This window comes from Pogona vitticeps, chromosome 12, assembly GCF_051106095.1.
Source record: "Pogona vitticeps strain Pit_001003342236 chromosome 12, PviZW2.1, whole genome shotgun sequence".
NCBI lineage: Eukaryota > Metazoa > Chordata > Lepidosauria > Squamata > Agamidae > Pogona > Pogona vitticeps.
The window spans coordinates 19462934-19477252 of record NC_135794.1 but is presented as its reverse complement, the minus strand read 5'-3'; the positions used below and the strand labels follow the sequence as shown (position 1 = coordinate 19477252).

Sequence of the window (14319 nt, the reverse complement as noted above, 5' to 3'; positions counted from 1 at the left end):
CTGTTGCATAAACGAGTAGGAGACTTTCTCCTTTCAATCCTGATACAGTCTCCAGAAGAGGGCAAGTCTGTGCTATGGATTTGTCTGGCTTACTTACTTGGCCGCATGGTGGTTACTGCCATCTCCTGACCAGCCTTTGCTCTTATTCTTATCCAAAGAAAAGACGGACTTAATTTACTTGAACTACAGACGTCAGTTCAAAGTTGAGATGTTTTAGCATAATTACCGGTATTATTTAACTTTTCTGAAAAACTGTTTGACACATCCACTGTAGTCTAACAATCTTCAAGAACAACTTTGCATCAGATATTCCACACAAACCATTAAGGAATCATTGATCAGTCTTAGATTTGTATCCAGTAACGGACTAAAAATTAGCGCTGTTTCAAATAGAGTATGATCAGCTTACTGGGACTGGACTTGTTGATATAAAAGCGGAACTTAGTTCTGAAATGTTTGAAGTTCATTTTCTGCTTCACGGCAACAAATAGCATATCATTTTTTGCATGAGTATTGCTGCCCATGTTTTTCTGTCCCATTGAATCATGGATAGTACATTTTGGGGTGAGATATCTTATTGACACGGGAGGCAATATCCAGGCTGCCATTCCTAGATATCTGTGGGCCCTGGAGATGAGATAGAAGCACACACATTTGAAGCCCCCCAGAAATCTCTCCCACCAACTCTCTCTTTTTTTTTTTTTGAAAAAATTAAAACAAGGAAAGTTCCAATTTAGTAAGCAAGCTTCTCCTACAAAAAATAGTATATAGCTCCTCCCACTTTGTTTTGCCCGATAATTGCCACTTTCGCTCATTTGGATAAAAGATACAAATAGAGATCCCAGCCTTTCAGAAGGTGGCTGGATTGAGAAATAGAACTCTAGTGTCAATGAATAATAGTGATTCTAAATGTATTTCAGTAAAAGAAGAAAAAAATAGAGATTGTTCTGGACATTCAATTCTTCTATGGAACAAGCAATCTAGAGTCTATTTAGAGGAAGAGAGTAAACTATTGTTGTTATTTAGTTGTTAAGTCATGTCTGACTCTTCATGACCCCAAGGACCAGAGCACGCCAGGCCCTCCTGTCTTCCATTGCCTCCCAGAGTTCGGTCAAATTCATGTTGGTCACTTCGATGACCCTGTCCAGCCATCTCGTCCTCCGTTGTCCCCTTCTCCTCTTGCCTTCACACTTTCCCAGCATCAGGGTCTTTTCCAGGGAGTCTTCTCTTTTCATGAGATTGCCAAAGTATTGATAGGTTTGTTCTCCTTGCAGTCCAGGGGACTCTCAAGAGTTTCCTCCAGCACCACAATTCAAAAGCAGAGTAAACTATACAAGGTGCATAATATTTATCTGGTTCACACTGGAATTAACTCTTTCAGGGATAAATGCCAGCCATGACAAACACAGGCTTCTGATTTTTCCTAGAGGGCTATAAAGTTCTATTGGGCTGTTAGGAAGATGTACGAGTGTCAGACTTTCTGACCTGACAGGCGTTCTTGGTTGCAACTTCTAAGTTTTTGGATTCTTTTGTGCTTGCACGACTTACTTTTTCCGTTCAGTTTGTCAAAAGTTCTTGGAGACCTATCCAGAAGAACAGTCTCGACTCTGGGAAGTGGAAGCACCAGGGGACTGGAATCAGCGTGTTAATATCTGGCTAAAGATCCAGCTGGACCAAAGCCGTCCAAAAAGTGAGTAAAGTGAGTTGAACTTCATGCCTGTTCAGCTTGAGAGGAAAACTGGCTTTTTGGTAGTATTGAAGTGGTGCGCTGGGTCTTCTGAAGTTGGAGCTCCTTCCTGTTCTATAAAATCTGAATATTCCTCTCTTTTCTTAGTCTTGTCATTGGTTTGCCCATCGCACACATGATCAAGAGTCTCCCCAGCTGCAGCCTTTGCATGGCCCTTTGCCTGATCCAACCTTGGATTCTGATTTCTAATTTCCAACTCTTTCATTGTTTCTGTGAGACTTTTCTTGATGTCAGATGTGCAGATGTTAGACCCAGAGATGTATTGGTAGATGTAAGAGCTGTGTTAGGTGTGACATCATTCCCACAATCTTGACTGAGTTCCACATCTGTGCTATATATGCTTAAAACAAACAAACAAACACACCACAACATACAAACTAAATGTTCTTATTTTCTCTAATTGGGTGGATGGTGTCAAGGTCTGGTATGGTTCTTAACTTGTACAACGTGCACTGCTTAAACTACAGGGAGAGCTTGGAAAAGTTTCTTTTTCTTTTTAACAATCCCAGAAGCCTCCAGCCAGCATATCTCTGAGAAAGACCAACAGGAGATTGACCCTTATACCTTTTGTGGTAGCAGGTCCCTTGGCTGCTGCTTCTCAGCAACCCACCACAGCTAGGATTGGAGTCAAGTATGGGGCTAGTCGTTTTTATTAAAGGGCAGCATTTTTTCCACCCATAACCAAGCTTGACTATTCCTTCCTTTGTTCCAGCATAACCTGCCAACTGAGGGATATGCGCCATCAGCCCATGTGGTCCAAATAATGTATTATGCCTCTACACTAATCTATACTTCGACATTGTTTCTTATGGCAATCTAATGGCAAATGGCTCAGCCAGTGCTATGGAACCTTTCTACCAGAATCTTCCTTTCTTTGTGTCAGAATCACCACAGTACACTTTATAAAGGTATCAGATAATGCTCACCCAACAACAGGCAACATCAAGAGCATTTCTGGCAGCTAAGAACATTTCTCCCATGGTACATGTTGAGGGGCATAGAGTATGCTCATATAAGTGTGAAGTTGCCTGCTCTTCTCTGCATTTGAAAAGGGGCATCAGAATTTGGCGAGGGGGTTTAATTGTAATTGCAGGCAACTTGTGATGTCTCATTTTTAATAGGATAAAATACCCATTGCAGTGGAAGAGCTGATGCCATTCTTTCATCCTTCTCCTTCCCCTTCTTCTTCTTCTTCTTCATCATCATCATCATGCATTATGCCACTCCAGAGGTGGGCTTGAGCAGTCATATAGAGAAATTTCAAGATGATGAACCCGGGCAATCAGATGAAGGGAAGATGAATCAGGTGCGCTGATGAAGTGGTTACTTTATAATTTTATTTCCCATAACCATGGTGATCCTGATTATTTGAGCTGGAGATTTGAACAGGGGAGGTTAGCTGCCTGCTCTCGGAGCTGGTGTCTTAAGATGCAGCCAATGATATATATGACTGACAAGCTAAGGATATCTGCTAAAGGGTGATGAAGGACTATTGTAATTAAAACTCCACAATCTGGATTTATGCTCGATCCAGGTCAGTCCAAATCTGTCCAGTTCAATTTGGGATTTAGCTGAATCCGTTACACAGCCTTGGTTTACAATCTCCGTAACATACATCTTTGCTTCTGTTTGATTTCAGAGATCTGGTCATCTTCGTAACAGGAAGACTTCAGAAGATGAGGCAAAAGAATTCAGCCATGGGCCAGAAGAGACGGTCAACCCAGACCCTCATTGGGAAGAACGTGACATCCAGGGTACTGCCAAAGTGCAGCAAGATCCGAGAGTGAAAAAAAGACAGAGTTCTGGAGAAGCCCCTGAAGCTCCGAAGCACTTCAAAGCAATGCCCTGAGATTTAGGCATGGCAAAGTCAAAATAAGGACAAGGTGTGATGTGGCATAATAAGCTTTGAGCATCAAAATCTTCCCTTAGTCATGGACTTGGGTGCCCCACAATTCTCTAAGCTTTGTGACTGCAAGGTGGGCATCATCTCCATGTCCTACATTGCTTGGCCGTCATACGGATTAATTTACATGAAGCACTTTGCATGTTCCGTGCATTGCGGAGATGTCGAAATAGGACTGTCCAGCACTTTTCAAATAACTGAAGTAAATTGTTGTTATCATCCCAGTGTCCTTACAATTACAATTATTACTACAAGCAGTGTGGTGTATATGTATTGCCCTGCACTGTCGGCTTCCTATCTTTTGTGGGTAGATTTCACCTGTGAAGATCAGGGCCTTCTCTGTAGTGGCCCTAGAATTATGGAGTACAATGAGTGGACCATTTGTCATATCGCTCCTCTCCCTATCTAACAGAGCCATTGGCTGAACTTTTGGGAGCATTCTGGAACTAGTAACAACAAAAATCAACTTATTCACATTTAGCGAGAGACAAACATTTGGTTATTTTGATGCTCTTTTGTGTGTGTGTGTGTGAGTGTGTGTGTGTGTGTGTGTTAAGGCTCCCCCCCATAGAAATCTATAACAATATTGATCTGGGTTAAAGATTTGTGCTTTGTTTGCTTGTGTGTATTCAGCAGGTTTATCTTTAAAAGACACAGGTAGGTTCGTTATAGATACAAACAGGGAGAAGCCAATCTTTGACAGCTGTTCCTGGAAACAGAGAACCTGTCTTGCCTGCACAGAAATTCTGCTAAAATTTACTGGGCGTAGTTTGCTTGTGTCTGTGACTAATTTTGGGTCTCAATTGCTTAATTTGGTCCTGCAGCCATTTTGAGCACCGTGTAGTTCCTGTAAACAGTGTGCAGATCCTATGAATAAGTGGCTTCTCTCTCTCTCTCTCTCTCTCTCTGCTCTAAGAGAAGCCACACCTCTTCCTATGTTCTGAAAAGTTTTTACAGGTTTATCTGCAGGTGAGATTTTTGTGCTGCTTCTGACCATGTTGCATGAGATTCATTTTGCGTCTGTGTTTTCCTGTTGTGTTTTGCTGTTGCCACAAGATGGTGCTGCTAAACAGCTTAGTACTTGTAGCAGTGCTCTTGAGATGGGAATGCCAATGATTTAAGCAGGCACCAGGATATTTTCCTCAACTTTTTAGCAGAGATACAAGCCAGGATACCCAAGAGAGCTTGTGCATGGGTTTTACTAATCAAATGCATTATATTTCTGTACGGCTTTATACATGTGGTTTTAAATACCATCTTTTAATGAAGTAAGCTGTCTTGGTTCCTTTTTAAAGAGAAAGATGGAGTACACATATTTTAAATAAGTAATTAAAATATATTCTTCTGTGTGAACTTAGTTTGAAATTGCAGGTGTGTCCACAAGGTGTGGAAAGCAAGTCCATGGAGAAAACAAAGTGTGTGAGATTTCTGTAACAACTACTGACGTGGATTTTTAAAGATTTCCTAATTGCTGATGCTCAGTATGAAAGTCCACATTGTAATTATTTTTATTATCACAATGTTATTTTAGGCAGTCCCCTTCCTGCTAGATCTGCTTCCATTGCAGATGGAATGGAAGCAGATCTAGCATGATCCTACACCTGACTGTGAGCGTATGCATCGGCAACAGAGATATCACCATTTCGTATTTCTGGCGTGGAAGGAAACCTGTCCTACTCCGCTCCTGGAGTCTTGAAAATCTCCCTGAAGGTGTTTGAGCATCGTTCCCTTCAAGCTGAAAGCTTACTCTTTAAAACGTGGACCAAAGAATGAAATAAGAGGAAACGTTAAGTCCATTTCAGGTGGTTCAATCAAAGCGATAAGTCCGTGTGGAACTCTTGAAAGCAGGATCGTGCGGGTTGTGTGGAGAGAATGGGACCCAGAGATTTCCAACCATCATCTCAGAATATTTGGAATGGAAGCTCTGCTAAAGAAGGAGCATTTGATCATCAGCCTCTCTTGGGATTTCCAGATATCTGAAGCAAGCACATCCTAATAGTAGGATCTTGATCCCTACTTGGGGTGTATAATCTGCTTAAGCTATGTTTGTGAGGGGGAAGAAACATAAGACTTTCAATGGCTATCATTAAAGCCATGTGCAGGCCTGGTTTGTGGGTTTTCCCCTTCTCTGAGACATCTGGTGGGCTGCTGTGTTACAGGCCTGCTGGACATCATAGGCCTGATCCAGCACGGCTCTTCTTATGCGCTAACCAGGGACTAAGGAAAAAAGGAAAATGTAGAGTAACTTTTCCAAATCTGGTGTTGTCTTAATGCTTTCAATTCTAGGTTCCTCCATCCTCGTAGACTGGTTTGCTGGCCAGTTGCACAGAAGAGTAGGTACCAAGTTTTATGTGAACTTCAAAAATCACCAACTAATGTGGAAACAGAGCAGAATGAACTTTGACTTGGAAAAAAAATGTGTACGTTGCTAAAAGAAGAACGTTCATTCTTAGGCCACACTGGTTGAGGCTTATGGGACTTAGCATCCCATACTGCTCAGGAAGCCAGCATCTGTTGGCATCCATCAGCCTCTTTCTGTGACTTGAGGCCATTGTAGCTGTATCCAAGGAGCCTGAATCAGATAAGCACATGAGGAGGGAGGGTGTTGCACCCTGACTGTCAGCATATTAATCACCAGAGGAAGAGAGAGGGTGATGGAAGAGAGTAAGTTTAGCATGTTCCTCCTCCTGACACACTTTCCTCACTCAGGCATCAGAATGCTGAAACATGGCATGAAGTAATGAAAAGAGAGATGATTCTGCTTCCGTATTTCCTGGTCCAGAGTTGCACCACTCTTGCTGAACCCAAACATTAGGGTAACTCAAAGACGATATCATGCCGTCTCCTGCCCATTCCAACTCCCTAGAGTTGAGAACTGCCTTCTTGTAATTTTTTAAATGGATGATGAACTAAATAGGTGCATGTCAAAGAGTGACTTCCAGGAAGGTCATTTATTGCACCCATTCGTGGCAATGTTGAAAATATTGCTCCCCTTGTCTGCTGGTTGCTGATGTTAAGCTCATTATGAGTACAGTCCAAACTGGCTGACAGTTGTGTTTCCCAACCGTTCTCTAACGATGTTTAAATGACTTCGAACGATGCCTGCCTGCCCTAACTTTGTCCCATCACCATGGCTGTCTTTTGGGGCCAGAGAAGGCTTAGATATGGATGGATGGGGTTCCCCATTCCCCCCTTCTCTCTCCTGCTTTGAAGTTTCTCCCAGCAACCCTTAGCCCCTAAAACAATTCTTCAGCAGATCACCTTTCAACTGGTCCCAAATATCAGGCAGCAGAAAAGAGTTCTGCTGGCAGAAGAGCACTTCAAATCTCACCCCTCCTGGTCAGTATGTTTTTTTTTTTTTTTTGCATTAGAATTGTGCTATCAAATAATAACTTGCAGTAAAACTCAGTAGCGAAACCTGCTCTGCCCCCCATAACTGTGAAACAATGACAGCAACGGAGAAATTGAACAAAAACAACATTTCCCTCTTCTTCGTTTGTGGCGCTTTGTCGTCGTCATGCAAAGCTGAACGGTAATGAAATATGCACCCATGCATTTGGTATTTCAACGCTCTATTTTGTCGGACCAACCCATGTTAAAGGTCGCTGACCTGCAAGATAGAAGAGGCTGGTCGGTATTCCTGCCCTCGGTTTAGATGGGCTAACCTGCTGTTAACAGCATTAGTTCCACGCTGCCTTTGGAAAATACAGACGTATAACATGTCCATAAACCTCTCTGTATGGAGACAATAATCCCCTCAAAAGCTTTAAGATGCCTCTGAAAATAAAAAGGGGAGTACCAGTGCACCCCCTCCCAAATATAAAGCCTTCTGCTAACAGGATTATTTAGACTGGCTAATTTACCATTTAGACATTCCACATGGTGTATCCTTTGGCTTTTGAAACTTGTTGGGTGAATTGCTTCATCAAGGCTGAATCTGAAGCTTTCAAGCCCCGTCTTGAATTGCACAGTATGAGGAGAAGGTTCTTGGGAATAATCTCAGCCCATCTCCAGATTCTAGTGTGGACACAATATCCTGCTTTTCTCTCTCTTGTTCCACACTCCCTCTTTTCTTGTGCCACCCCTCTGGCCCATCGGCTCCAAGCCGTGTCTGAAATGCTTCTTTCATTCTCTCTGTGGAAAGATCACAGGTTTGGGGGGGGGGCAGGCGCAAGATTCAGTGGAACAGCAAACTCTATATTGCCCTGGTACAAATTGTGTCAAGAAGAGAACAAATGTCGTTGTTTTTCATGCTTTGCTCAAAAGGAACCAAAGCCTTTCTGCGTATGGTACCTCTGTTCGCTTGAGCTCCTGCCTGTCTCCACCTCTTCCCTGTTCCTGAATAGTGAGGAAGGATGATCAGAAAACACAGTCAAGCAATCAGAGAAAAAGGTCAGCTAGCCATGCTTCTCCCTCTAGAGACAACAGAAGGGTATTTAAGATAATATTTAGCATGGCCTGCCCTTCATGGTTCAGGCAGCAAAGACGTTTTCTGCACCTACAAGGTTTCTCTCCCCAGACAAACGAAACATTTTGAAGGCTCGTCGAGAGAGGCCTCCGGGTTCCCCTGCTATCATTTCCTTCCCTTCACAGAAGGGTGAAGGGTTTGAACTCTTGAGGATTGCAAACCTCCAGCAGGGACCAAGCCGAACAACAACAACAAAACACATGAAAAGGATCTGTCTGAGACAGAAATTGGAAAGATGTGCTTTCTGGATGTCATATCCCAGAATCTTCAGCCCGGGATGTCCAACATGGGAGTCCTACTTCAGGAAAGTAACTTGAGCTGCAGGGCTGGGTTTGGGCTGAAGGATCACAATGCCTTCTGCATCCACACTTCTTTGCTTTATAACAACAGTTATAAATCCCTCGCTGGGTGTTTTTAAGCGCCAACTAAAGACCTGGCTCTTTAGGCAGGCCTTCCCTCCTGCAAATGCTTGATTTTCATTTTTCTGTTTTAATTTAGCTCTACACTTTCCCCGTCTTGAATGAATACTAATATTATTGATTTAAATTGTTGCTTTAACTGTCTTTATGATATTTTTTTGTAAGCCGCCCAGAGTAGACGCAGTCTAGATGGGCGGGAGATAAATGCAATAAATAAATAAATAAGTTGTTTTAGATGGACCATTGCTTGATTTAACAGTTAACTGACCGAAATTCATAGGTTTCAAGGACTTAAGATTTCTTTACTTTTCAGAACTGATTACATTTTATTGGAGGCAGGACATGATACCTCCTAGGAGTGCAACAGTGACCTCGGAATCTCACCAAACTGCAACTTGGTCATTAGACACAGGATGAGAATATGAAGCTCAGCACCATAGATGCCAGGGTGGTCCATTCCCGCCCCCAAGAACCAGACTGGTCCACTCACCAGGGCTCCTCACAGTGCACATGCCAACTATGGACATACTCCTGTTGCCACTGCCTCTCCTCTCCCCACAGCAGACCATTCAGTAGCTGAGCGGGGAGCCTTGTCTTCCCACCTCCTCGCTGAAGGAGACCAAATGAATGGAACGGGCTGGTTCTGGGGGAGCAGGGAATGGACCTCTGCGTCACCTCCTGTGCCGGGCTTCATATTCGTATCCCCTGGGAAATGAATACAAACCTCCCATGTCTATTGTGTCAAAGAAAATTGCAGGCCTGAGCAGAATGGAGTGTATTAATGAGAAGCCATAATGATCAGGTGTGCTGAAACTGACTCAGAATGACTCAGCAGAGATGATGCAATCCAGGGATGAGGTAATGTGTAACCTGATTGGTTATGTATATGTATATATGTGTGATTGTACAGTTAGTTGTATCTTCACCTGCATGAAGATCACATCTACTCGTTATTTATTTATTTATTTATTTATTTATTGGATTTATATACCGCCCCATAGCGCTACAAGCACTCTCCGGGCGGTTTACAATTTTAATTATAAAGGCTACACATTGCCCCCCCAGCAAGCTGGGTACTCATTTTACCGACCTCGGAAGGATGGAAGGCTGAGTCAACCTTGAGCCGGCTACCTGGGATTTGAACCCCAGGTTGTGAGCACAGTTTTAGCTGCAGTACAGCGTTTTAACCACTGCGCCACGAGGCTCTTGACTGCTGTAAATATACGTTGCTGAAGGAAATGCTGCTGGACTATGTGTGAGTTATTCCTGGACTGCCTGAACTGTCAATTACTCTGCTAAAAACCATGATTTCCGCTAAGAAAGCTGACATATTGGTTATGCTGGGGTGCCACCACAGAAAAGTCCACTCCTCGGTTGCTTTTTAATCTCCCAAAGAAAACACCAGGAAGAAACGATGCCACTTTTCAAATACTTGAAAGGTTGCCATATAGAGGAGGGGGACAGGATCTGTTTCTGACCATCCCAGAGTGCAGGACACACAACAATGGGCTCAAGTTACAGGAAAAACAGATTTAGATTGAGTATCAGGAAAAACTTCTTAATTGTTAGAGCAGTATGACAATAGATTCAATGACCTCAGGAGGTGGTGAGTGCTCCAGCACTGGAGACACCCAAGAGAAAACTGGGCAATCCTCTGCTTCGCTTTGGATTCCTGTATTGGGCAGAGGGTTGGACTCGATGGCCTTCCAACTCAATTGTTCTATGATTCTATGGCAATAAATAGCATAATAAGATAGCAAGTTCTTACAGGAGGAGGATAATTTTTTGTAATCTGAATGTGTTTGATTTAAGAGGTCTCTGTCATCCCCCTTGTTGTGCTTCTGTTTATATCTGAGAGGTCTGGAAGTTCAACAAACACTCACCTAAATGGGGCCAGTCTTCCTTGATCCCTTGCGGGCCCGTAACCTCTAGGAACAAGTCATCAAATATTTGGCCTTATTTGAAAACAAACAAACGCAGGAGTTCTCCAAAGTCAGTTAGCCTTTGGAAAGCTGTTGTACCCAATGTATCACATCCATTCTCTCTTCCCCCCCCACCTCACTTTCCCCAATTAAGGAATGTAATTTAGGATCAACAGATGGGTCACTTGCACTGAAAGAATTAGATAATTGTAGACAGAAGCAGGTCTCGGACTTTATTAGTCTTTTAAGCCTTCCTGATTGTTAGCAAAGATCCAGCCGACCTTTAAATAACTGGTAGGTGAAGGAAAGAATAGATTTGGGGAACCAAGGGCGGTGGATTAAAGAGCTCTCATACCCTTTTGTGCCTCTCAGGGAGGGGGAAAAATGCAAGTGTCTTTGTAGGTCATTTATAGTGTGGGACCTTGTTGATAAATGATCTGTATTTTCTCTTTATGAAAGTATAAGCTAAGCCTGGATTGACATACCAGTTCAGCAGAGTCTGCTAATCAGCCAAGAGATGATAGATTCAATACAAGGCTGTATTGCAAAGGACAAAATGGCATCTCCTGCCGCCCCCCTTTCTTTGTATAGGAGGTGATTAGAACTTCAGCACTGGCCTTGAGATGGGTAGGGTATCCATCACATCTGAAGGCAGCTGGTTAGTTTCGGGAGTTTTTGACACAGCTCCGTTCTCCTAGGACAGTGGTTCCCAACCTTGTGCCCCCAGATGTGCTTGGATTTAAAATGGCAGAAGCCTTTTCACCGCTAGCTGTGCTGGACAGGATTTCTGGGAGTTGTAGTCCAAGAACATCTGGGGACCCAAGGTTGGGGTCCACTGTCGTAGGCAGAGAAGCAGCCAAGAGGCTCACGAGGAACACTTGATGGTTGGAATGGATTTCACTATTGCTAACACCAGGACATCTGAGTGGTTGTCTCGCTCTGTCTAATGGGAAGGCTAGTGTTGGCTCGACAGGCACACACATCTGCTGGATAGCTCAGTGCTTTGAGCGTCTGGCTGCAGAACCGGAGGTTGGGAGTTCGATTCTCTGCTGTGCCTCCTTGACAGGGTCTGGAGTCGATGATCTATAGGGTCCACTCCAGCTCTGCAGTTCTAAGATGATGATGGTCCAAAATATCAATTGACATGGAAGGTGCCAGGTATGGAGGAACCTGTCTAAGATTTCTGAGTTGGAGGTCACAGAGAGCAAGTGGTTGCAGTTGGGAGTGGAGTAGTGTGTTTCTGGCAGGTGGGGAGAAATGGATAGTTTTGTTCTGAGCTTATTGTGGGGAAAAAACACCCATAACTAAATAAGTCAAAACCCGGATGGTCTTGGGGCGACATGTTCCTCAGATTGCATGGTGGCAAACCATTAATTGTATTGTTAGAGAAGGCTTTGAAGACTGCATTAATTCAGTGTGGCCTTGGATCAGCTAGGATCACACATTAATTATCTTGAAAAGATTCCTTGTCCGGAGAAATTGATCTCAGATACCATTAAATGTGCTGGACAAGGTGGAAACTGTTTTCAGTTTGGACGTCGGGTGGCGCTGCTGCTCTTCAACTGAACGCTCAAAGCTGCCGTTTCCCAAAAGCTTCACCTTAAACAGAGACCATGAACTTTTCCCCTTTGCTATAGAGAGCATTTTCCCCAGCCCCTCTGCTTGCACCCTGTGTATTTAAAATTTCTTGAGTGTAATAAGTACAAATGACATTCTTAAAGCTGCTTTTCAGCAACAGCTGCAGGGCGCCTGGTGTTCAAACGTGGATCCCCCAGATGGAAAGTTAATGAAGCCCAGTCCTGCATTCAGGACTCTGAAAATATTGGGCTGGAATTTAAATACTACAGTCTAACTACATAGCATACTGGGTTGAGATTAGATGCTACTCATGTAGCTACACATATTTATGCCCTGGAGAATAGTCCATGGGAGAGAGATTTAGAGGCGTATTAGTAATATCTTAGTAAGTCCTTATAATATAATCTGAAGCATCGTTGCTTGCGTTGATCAGCATCAAGGAACCCATTCTAGGAGTTTTGATTTCCACCAGAAACAGCTGTTTTATAGAGTTTATGGATCTTAATTGCTTATTCATCACTAAGGCACTCCCAAATATTTTAGATGATAATACGGATATCTCAAAACAGTGTTGTGTTGTAGAGAATAGCAGATGTGTCCCACAGCTGAGCTGCTCAAAGATGTCAACAATGCTCAGAGAGGGGATAACAAAACCTTAGGAGAGGAGAGATCATCCCAACTAATTGAGAAGAGGGCAGAGTTCAATCCGCCAAGCCCTGGTTCCACTGCCCCCCACCCCACTTCCTTGTGAAGTACACAACAAACCTTTTCTCCAAGCTCCGTTTCCTTCCATCCCATGTTTTATAACAGCATATACTGTACCTTCCTGGTCTGTGAAAGCAAAGGAAACAAACAAACGAAGATGTGCAAACGCTGATTAAAAAGAAAGGTACCCTGGACATGTGCAGTTCTGTATTTCCAGCTCGCATTCATGATACCACGGTCAAGGTGGAAGTAACGGTCAGGTTTTTATTTCTCTTGTCCCAATCTACTTGGGAATACTTAACACAAAGGGTGGATATACTACATTTAAAGTATAAACAAGCTGTAACCATATATATATAGCTATCCCGTTGATCATGTGACTGATGTAATTAACATTATAAGAAAAAACTGTCTATGGCTTGGAAAATGAGAGAGTTGCAGTCCAAGAACATCTGGAGTTACCCAAGGTTGGAAACCACCGTTCTAGACTATGGAACTCCTTGGAAAGCTCCGTTGATTACCTCCCTGATGCCCTTTCAAGCTTTGGGGAACTAATAGTAAGAAAAGGGGAATTTAAGGGAGTGTCAGATGTTTCTGTAGTTCATTGTAATCCTTTTATTAAGAGAACTTTATATATGGTTTTCAATAGTCTCCATGTTTAAAATAATAATTGATTTAATTATGTTTTACATTTTTTATTGCACTAGTTTTCAATTATACAATAAGCCACTTTGTGTCCTAAATTCAGGGAGAAGTATGGGATATGAATCAAATAAAATTAAGTCAATAGGAGCGGAGGTGGACCCTTTACCGCGATTAATCGCTATTTGCCAGGACTCTGCTGTGTAGCTCCATGTAAACACATGGAGTAACATCACCACCTGCTGCTAAAGGGCCTTTTTAAAAACCAAATTTGGGGATGTGCACAGTTTTATATCATTGTATGTGAGTCGCAGACACGCCAGTAACAAAAAAGGAAGTCTTTAATGAGTGGCAATCTGCTGTGGCCAGTGATATAACTCCCATTGTGTTGGCAGAGCAAATATTGTCTGTAGATTACCAGTGAATGACCCAGCAGCCATTTTAGTTTGTCTGCATGCCAGTAAATTTTTTCCCCTTTTAATTTTACCTCCTGGGGGGGAAAAAAAAAACAGAAGCAGAGGAAAAGCTGTGTGAATCTCCAGGGGAAAGCCGGTCCACAGTGATACGGGTCTTGATGCCACCAGGAAGATTCTTGTGTCTTCCTGCCCAGTATTGCATACAGAAGAGATACATCGTTCATGTTTCTCGATGACAAACCTCCTTTCTGTAAACAATAACATTAAGACTCAGTCGGATCTTTCTGTCTAGTTAGGTCTGGGTCTTCTTTAAACCAGAGTTGAGCCACTGGTCACATCCAATGTCACGATAACACAGAATTCAGATCTCCATGCTTTTTGCCAGTTGTGAAAATAACTCATTGACTCTCTCTCATTGCAAAAAAGGTTGGGAACAGAAATAGCCTGAACCATTGCTACTGATCTGTGTCAATCCTAAGAGGAGTCTCAAGTGGAAATGTTAAGAAAGTGTTACAGGGA

The 14319-nt window shown here is 42.9% G+C and overlaps 1 protein-coding gene and 1 long non-coding RNA gene across 8 annotated transcripts in view; both read left to right on the top strand.

The window, feature by feature from the left end:
- The window catches only part of FAM169B (Protein), a 32609-nt gene extending 27606 nt beyond the window's left edge, over positions 1–5003 (top strand). For 3 of the 7 annotated variants that reach the window (XM_072982212.2, XM_020781689.3, XM_072982215.2), the window contains 3 exons: positions 1562–1690; positions 2977–3053; positions 3387–5003. In XM_072982212.2, the coding sequence (XP_072838313.2) occupies positions 1562–1690; positions 2977–3053; positions 3387–3596 (416 nt within the window). In that variant the 3' untranslated portion in view covers positions 3597–5003. Of the gene's footprint in view, positions 1–1561; positions 1691–2868; positions 3054–3386 lie in introns of all 7 variants that reach the window. The other 4 variants (XR_013539004.1, XR_012081651.2, XM_072982211.2 and 1 more) reach the window with 4 other exon arrangements.
- A 4739-nt stretch (positions 5004–9742) lies between these two features.
- The window catches only part of LOC144584630 (uncharacterized), a 31811-nt gene continuing 27234 nt past the window's right edge, over positions 9743–14319 (top strand). The window contains exon 1 of the long non-coding RNA XR_013539005.1: positions 9743–9792. This is a non-coding gene — a long non-coding RNA (uncharacterized LOC144584630). The remainder of the gene's footprint in view (positions 9793–14319) is intronic.